The following is an 8,366-nucleotide window of genomic DNA, read 5'->3' as shown; positions in this document are numbered from 1 at the left end:
GCCCTTCGGCCCTCCAAGCCTGCACCGATCATGTGTTCCTAACTAGACCATCCGTTCGTATCCCTCTATTCCCAGTCTGTTCATGTGGCTATCTAGATAAATCTTAAATGATTCTAGTGTGTCTGCCTCAATCACCTTGCTTGGTAATGCATTCCAGGCATCCACCAACCTCTGTGTAAAAAACGTCCCCCGCGTATCTGTATTGAACCTTGCCCCTGTGAGAAGTAATTTCTGAATGGTCCCAAAATACCAGAGGATAATGTTGAAAAACAACACAAAGTACTGACAGACATTGATGGTGTTTGGCAAAGATCAGCAAGACAAATAGAATGTGGAACCATACAGCCAAACAGAGAAAAAGACAGGCTTTTTCTTCCAGCCAAAATGCATGAATTCTCATTTTCCTATTTTCAGTTTTAGTGAGATTGATTAAAGGATAGATTAGTTTAAGCACCAGCGAGTGCTGGTATTCTTGTCATATAGTACCATAGTGCCACTGGGTCCTTTTACACTACCCAGAGGGCAGGCAGGGCTTTGGAGAAATGGTGCCTCCGACTGTGTAGCACTCCCTCAGTTTTGTATTGGAGTGTCAAACCTGGGTTGTGTCTCTGGCGTGAAGCTTGCACCAGCCACACTCTGACTGGGAGGCACAGAGCTACCACTGAGTCAAGGTTGTCACCAATAACCTGAATGATTAAATTTGACAGAAACCTTGAGTGAAGTAAATACAAATGCCCCTCCTCCTCCTTTCGTGCTAGCATCAGTGTGACTGCGGATGCATCTAGTGTATATAAAGCCAATGCTCTGTACACAGCATCCAAAACAGAAACACCTCTCAACAAACAGTGGGTCAGACAAAAAGTGCCTTTTCATTCTTATCAGTACGCTTCTGGTAACTAAAGATTATTTATTCAGAGTGGATTTTAAGTCAAATCTTAGCAAACGCCTTATATATTTTTGAAAGATAAATCATTTTTATTATGCTGTACATTGTGTACCAATGCTTGTGGTTAGAACTTGCATGGTTTACTCCATCTGAACAGTCTGCCTTTGCCTCCTAGGTATCATGTTGAACGCGGTGCTGCTGTTGTACTGGAGCCTCGTTCACATTGTTTTCACTTCTGGATTGAGCAGGACTGCAGAGAATGAGCTGGACACTGTTGTGATGCCGGATGGGGCTCCATACACTGACCTCACTCTCCTGAGCAGAGTCAAGACCCTCCTGTCTGCCACAGGTATGTGCTTTAACAATTCCTGTCAAACTCTGGAGCCAGGTAAGTAAACATCCGCCACTGAGTTTAGCCCACACTCGACTGTCAGAGTGGCAGAGTTTTTGTACTGTCAAGAACCCAGAATAAATGGGCACATGATTCCAATGGAGCACAGTACCCGTTCCGCAAAATTGATTTTCAATGGCATTAAAAAGGATTGTCTTAAACCAGGAGTGAGGATACAACTTTGTGTTTAGAAATCAGACCTTCTCACTGTTTGGGGAGCTACACAGTTGAATTCTGTTCTAAATAGCTACATATAGCTTATCTGTACTGCAGCCTTGGAACACTTCTTCTCTGTTCCTGAATCTAGTAGATTTGTGTCTAAAAATAAATATCACTGTTATTCCCATTTAGGGCACCCTTGTGTAATGCTGAATGAAAAAGAAAAGGACTGACTTTTCAAAAAGTATGTAAATAATCTCTAACAACTAATCTTTAACTCATCAGTTGGTGGACCTTCCATGTTGGTCGCAGTGGAATGTTATTTGTCCTGTTCCCTCCAGCTACTCTGTTTTTGTCAGGACTCTCTCTTTGATTCTATTGGTTTTCTCTTGCTTCTCTCAGAGTGCTGTTTGGTGCTTTCTCACCTTTCCTGGTGGCATGGTGGCACAGTGGTTAGCACTGCTGCCTGTCAATGCCAGGGGCCCATATTCAATTCCCAGCTTGGGTCACTGCCTGTGCAGCGTTTGCATGTTCTCCCAGTGTCGGCATAAGTTTCCTCTGGGTGTTCTGGTTTCCCCTCATAGTCTAAAAGATGGGCTGGTTAGGTGCATTGGCCAGATAAATTCTCCCTCAGTGTACCTGAATGGACACTGGAGTGTGACGACGACGGGATTTTCACAATAGCTTCATTGCAGTGTAAATGTAAGCCTACTTGTGACAATAATAAAATAAACTTTATCTGCCCTCCACAATATTCTTTTTGATTCTTTGAACTCATTATTTTCAACAATAATATATCCTTTCAACTTAAAAAAAATGTTGATTTCTAAGCGTCTCCATTTTTAGTAAGACTTGGATCAAATCAAAATTTGATATTTCATAATAATCTGATACTATACAAGCCATTCTACAAATGATGTTTAATGTTGTGATTCTGTACTCCAGGTCCACTGGCACAGCCTGCACTGGACGGAGCAGTGGACTTAGTTAAGGACGATCGTATGTCAGAGAACATCATGCTGGATCCTGAGGTAGCTGCAATTTTCACAAGGCAACAAAGCAAAGTAGATAGTGGTGGGGAGAGTGGGGGAGAGGGGATGGTGGTGGGGAGAGTGGGAGGGAGGGGATGGTGGTGGGGAGCGTGGGGGAGAGGGGATGGTGATGGGGAGAGTTGGGGAGAGGGGATGGTGGTGGGGAGCGTGGGGGAGAGGGGATGGTGATGGGGAGAGTGGGGGAGAGGGGATGGTGGTGGGGAGAGTGGGGGAGAGGGGATGGTGGTGGGGAGAGTGGGGGAGAGGGGATGGTGGTGGAGAGAGTGGGAGGGAGGGGATGGTGATCGGGAGAGTGGGGGGAGAGGGGATGGTGGTGGGGAGAGAGGGGGAGAGGGGATGGTGATGGGGAGAGTGGGGGAGAGGGGATGGTGGTGGGGAGAGTGGGGGAGAGGGGATGGTGGTGGGGAGAGTGGGGGAGAGGGGATGGTGGTGGGGAGAGTGGGGGAGAGGGGATGGTGGTGGGGAGCGTGGGGGAGAGGGGATGGTGGTGGGGAGAGTGGGGGAGAGGGGATGGTGGTGGGGAGCGTGGGGGAGAGGGGATGGTGGTGGGGAGCGCGGGGGAGAGGGGATGGTGGCGGGGAGAGAGGGGGAGAGGGGATGGTGGTGGGGAGAGTGGGGGAGAGGGGATGATGGTGGGGAGAGTGGGGGAGAGGGGATGGTGGTGGGGAGAGTGGGGGAGAGGGGATGGTGGTGGGGAGCGTGTGGGCGAGGGGATGGTGGTGGGGAGCGTGGGGGAGAGGGGATGGTGATGGGGAGCGTGGGGGAGAGGGGATGGTGGTGGGGAGCGTGGGGGAGAGGGGATGGTGGTGGGGAGCGTGGGGGAGAGGGGATGGTGGTGGGGAGAGTGGGGGAGAGGGGATGGTGGTGGGGAGGGTGGGGGAGAGGGGATGGTGGTGGGGAGGGTGGGGGAGAGGGGATGGTGGTGGGGAGGGTGGGGGAGAGGGGATGGTGATGGGGAGAGAGGGGGAGAGGGGATGGTGGTGGGGAGCGTGGGGGAGAGGGGATGGTGGTGGGGAGAGAGGGGGAGAGGGGATGGTGGTGGGGAGAGAGGGGGAGAGGGGATGGTGGTGGGGAGGGTGGGGGAGAGGGGATGGTGGTGGGGAGAGTGGGGAGAGGGGATGGTGGTGGGGAGAGTGGGGGAGAGGGGATGGTGGTGGGGAGAGTGGGGGAGAGGGGATGGTGGTGGGGAGAGTGGGGGAGAGGGGATGGTGGTGGGGAGCGTGGGGGAGAGGGGATGGTGATGGGGAGAGAGGGGGAGAGGGGATGGTGGTGGGGAGCGTGGGGGAGAGGGGATGGTGGTGGGGAGAGTGGGGGAGAGGGGATGGTGGTGGGGAGAGTGGGGGAGAGGGGATGGTGGTGGGGAGAGAGGGGGAGGGGGGATGGTGGTGGGGAGCGTGGGGGAGAGGGGATGGTGGTGGGGAGAGTGGGGAGAGGGGATGGTGGTGGGGAGAGTGGGGGAGAGGGGATGGTGGTGGGGAGCGTGGGGGAGAGGGGATGGTGATGGGGAGAGAGGGGGAGAGGGGATGGTGGTGGGGAGCGTGGGGAGAGGGGATGGTGGTGGGGAGCGTGGGGGAGAGGGGATGGTGATGGGGAGAGAGGGGGAGAGGGGATGGTGGTGGGGAGCGTGGGGGAGAGGGGATGGTGGTGGGGAGAGAGGGGGAGAGGGGATGGTGGTGGGGAGGGTGGGGGAGAGGGGATGGTGGTGGGGAGGGTGGGGGAGAGGGGATGGTGGTGGGGAGAGAGGGGGAGAGGGGATGGTGGTGGGGAGAGTGGGGGAGAGGGGATGGTGGTGGGGAGGGTGGGGGAGAGGGGATGGTGATGGGGAGAAAGAGAGAGCACATCGCTGTGCTTCAATTTTTTTACAGATAAGTTTAGACTTTTAATAACCAATTGCAGTGTTTTAAAATTTTATGCAAATGTATGAAATAATGTACGAGTGAGATGTTGTAAAATTCTTCTGTTGAGTTGAATTTTTCAGCCAAGGCTGATTTGACAGCACCTGCACCTGTGAGCCACAAAGTTCAGGGTTCATCTCCCATTCTGGGGCTAAAACACAAAAATCAAGGGCCAACACCCCAACTCAGTGCTGAGGGGGAGATGAGATTTTAGACTGAGGCTCCATCTATCTGCTTGACTAAATGTCAACAAAATTCCCATTGCATTATTTGGAAAGACAGTGGAGGAGTTATCCCGGAAATCCCAACCAATATCTTCAATCGAGAACAGAAAAGCAGTTTATCGGGATTTTGAAGAAGCCTCATATTTGACTTGAAATCTTTCTGTCCCCACAGATACTGCTGGGTTTCCCAGCTGCATCTGCGGTATTTTGCTGTTACTATCTGGGTCATTATCACTTTGCAGTCTGTGAGAATTTGCAGTGTGCAAAATAGCTGCCACATTTGCCAGATAACAGAAACCATTAACCATCAAAAAAGTACACAGTTGGCTGTTAAATGCTTTGAGACTTTGGGTGGTTGGTAGGCTGGTTGGCTGGTTGGTGGTGCAGAGTGATGCCAGTGTGGATTCAATACCTATACGGGTTGAGGCTATTCATGAAAGCCCCACCTTCTCAAGCCTGCCCCTCGCCTGAGGTGTGCTGACCCTCAGGTTAAATCACCACCAGTCAGCTCTCCCCTCAAAAGGCAGAGCAAGCTGTGGTCATCTGGCACTATGACAACTTTATCTTTTACCTTTTTATATGCAAGTCTTTCTTGTTCTTCATTTTTTTAAAATCCCCTTGTCTCCACAACAGCATCCATTGTGATTTTTAAATATTGTATTCCTCTAATACAAAAAAATTCTCTCTAAGCTGTGCCATTTGCTGCAAAAACAATTGTTTCCCAACTTTCAGCTGAGTATTTTCATATTCTCTCTAGCTTCATATTAGTGAAGGGGAGGTTGATTTAAATGGGATGTGTCTGATCAATGAGGAAACAATCTTTCTGAAGGATCACGCTGAGATATTCCACATAATTGTTGTTTTTTAAAATCAAACTTAAATACTGGCAATGAAAGGAGATGGATTGATTAGATTGATAAGGGAACTGGAGTGGCTATGTTTCATATGGTAACTAACATGTTAGACAAGTGTGGGCTGAATGTCCTGCAGTCAGGTATTCAGGAGCTGGATGGTTTTAAACACATAGTGAAGGATTTAGAAAGGAACCCAAGGCAATAGTGCAAGGAATAAGGACAACAAGGAACCTACACTTCAAATGTAGATGTTCTGAATCAGTGATAGATTACAAAGACAGTGTGAAGATTTTTTTTACACTGAAATCATTCTTAGAATATGAGTGTCACCAACAAGGCTGGTATTTTATTGCCGACACTTTGTTATCCTTGAAAATGTGGTGGTGAGCCTTCTTCTTGAACCGCAGTACCCCATGTGGCAAATGTGCACCACACTTCTGTTAAAGACACAACTCCAGGATTTAAACCCAGTGATGGTAGGAAAAAAGGAATTTTAGGAGTAGAAGTTGGCAATCTCAGCCCTTTAAGCCTGCCCCACCATTCAATTAGATCATGGCTGACCTCTCCCTGGTCTTGAGTTCACCTCCCTACCTGTTCCCCATATCCCCTTATACTTTTTTTTTATTCCTCATTTTGAGTTCCTCCTCATCTCAGTTTTAAATGATGTAAGAAAGGCGTCATACATCCAGATTGAGGTGGTATGTGGTCTGGAAGGAGAGATTAGAGGTGATGCTGTTCCCATATGCAAGCTGCACCTGTCCTCTTAGGTGGTGAAAGCCACAGGTTTTTAATACAGTACAGGATGAGTGATTGATCCATAAGTTTGAACAGCATAAAATAGGTGGCATTTATTTAATCCAAAAGCATAATACTGCAGATGTTGGAAACCTGCTACGATTAAGGGTCATTGTCAAGTCGGAACATTAATTCTGGGTGGGATTTACTGGCCAAGGGTGCTCCAGGAGAGGAAATATCTGTCGAAGGTCAACGTACCTTTAAATGGTCTGCCAAATTTTCTGTCCCAACTGCTATGATTGCCGCAGCTGGGGGAATGGGAAAATCCCATCCTCTGTTTCTCTCCACAGATGCTGCCTGATCTGCTGAGTATTTCCAGCCTTTTCTAATATTTATTTATGAGGAAAACACTTCCATTGAGCGTACGATCCACCTTTTGTCTGATGCCTTTTCCAAAACAAAATTTGAGAAACTGGATATCATTTCAAAATTCCCAGAATTAAATGCATTTTATCCCAATTTTGCATTGAGAAAAATCCTGACACGTGGTATTTAAAATCCTTAAAGGTATTTATTGCCTCCTTGACTTGTCCCAACTCTTTTAATTGAACTAAATTAAATAAACTGAGGGACAAAACAGGAAGGGCAGCCCCTTAAAGGGGAACAGCCCAAGACTAAAACCAATCACAAATGGAATTTAACCCAAAATGTGATTAACAGGGTTAATAAGGCACTCCAGTCCCTGTGGTGCGAAATGTGCACAGAAGGCTTCAATGGTGCCTGTGCACCCAGCATGCTCCCTCTCCAGGGACACCAGGCCATGGTAGGGGGCAGACAGTCAGGTCAGAAGACCCCCTCAATCATCCACTGCCTGGACTTGTTGATGTCAATTTTGGCCAGGCCCAGGAGCAGGTTCACGAGGAGGTTCTCCTCCTTCCCCACCACTTGCCCTCAAACAATAAGGACATTACATGGAGCGAGCGAGAGAAAGGTATTGGCAAGGTGAATTCTGGGATAAATAGTTATAGCACTAGCATTCAGGAGCAGGGAAGCGAGTGAACAGAACAGATATTTTAAAGAAAAGCCATAGAGAGTGATAAATATTTGATAGATCTGTCCTGGGAGACTGTCAATGTTGATTTAACATCACTAAGTGGATGCAGTCAGATTTTTAATAAAATTTTAGAGATATAAGTAGTGAACTGTGTGCTTTATTATTGGTGGACGAGATGCACCAAATGTTCTTGTCAGATCCTGAATATGGTTGTGCATCGGTATATTGTTTAAAGTTATTAAATTCAATTGTTCATTAATTGTTGCAATGTGAAGAAATGGAACGTAACTGTGCTTTTCCTTATCTTTAAATGTAATCCTATAGGTAATGCCCAGTGCCCTGGAGATAGACAGGTCAGAGCGTTCACCTAGGAGATGTGTCCGCCACTTGGAATCCTGTTTTGGACATACACTGCCTTGTTGTGACCCGTGTGCAATTTGCTACTGCAGGTTTTTTAATGCCATTTGTTACTGCAGGAAAATTGGCAACAGCTGCCACCAGGGCAAGACTTAGTTTTGTACTAATCCTGTCTGCTCGAATATGTTTCTGTAAAGAGCATATGCACAAAGTTAATGCTATTTGTTTTTTGTGTGTACCTTGTATGTTACAATTGAAATAAACTTACGACATATGTTTCAGAGAGAAAAAAGCAATTGTTTTTGGCCATCCCACAAAGATTTTTTATCTGAGACAAATAGACATTGTGGAACTTTGTAACCATTTGGGGGAAGATTTAAAGCTACATTTTTCAAGTGTGGTCAAGAAAAGATCACAACAAATTGTCACAAGACAACATCAATCTCAAGCTTTGTTACCTTGCAGGGTAATAGTACAGAGATGCCTAAGACATTGAATGAAATTCTTTTCTGTACTATTTTAATGGAAGGTTTGATTAAATGGCTTTTTTAAAACATAAATCGGCAGATGAATTTCACATGAAGGCATTTAGTATTTATAAGATAATACCATAATGTCAAGTCCTTAATTTCTTACTGTATGATCCATTCATTCCTTTAGAATAGAGGTAGGCACAATTGGTTCAAAGTGGGAACTCCTTTATTAGCATTTTACAGAAAGCAAAAGAGATTAATTTTACTGGTGAGAAAGAGAGAGAGA

General features: G+C 47.1%; 1 protein-coding gene across 1 annotated transcript; it reads left to right on the top strand.

Moving 5' to 3' along the window:
- Window positions 1-1,066: 1,066 nt before the first annotated feature.
- Window positions 1,067-7,773, top strand: agrp (agouti related neuropeptide). The gene is made up of 3 exons (XM_080188124.1): window positions 1,067-1,235; window positions 2,382-2,467; window positions 7,575-7,773. Exons 1-3 carry the CDS (start codon window positions 1,067-1,069, stop codon window positions 7,761-7,763), a joined length of 444 nt encoding a protein of 147 aa, XP_080044250.1. The 3' UTR covers window positions 7,764-7,773.
- Window positions 7,774-8,366: the final 593 nt, after the last annotated feature.

This window comes from Carcharhinus amblyrhynchos, chromosome 4 (genome assembly GCF_965287045.1).
Source record: "Carcharhinus amblyrhynchos chromosome 4, sCarAmb.v2.hapA, whole genome shotgun sequence".
Classification (NCBI taxonomy): Eukaryota; Metazoa; Chordata; class Chondrichthyes; order Carcharhiniformes; family Carcharhinidae; genus Carcharhinus; species Carcharhinus amblyrhynchos.
This window is presented reverse-complemented; position numbering and strand designations above follow the sequence as displayed.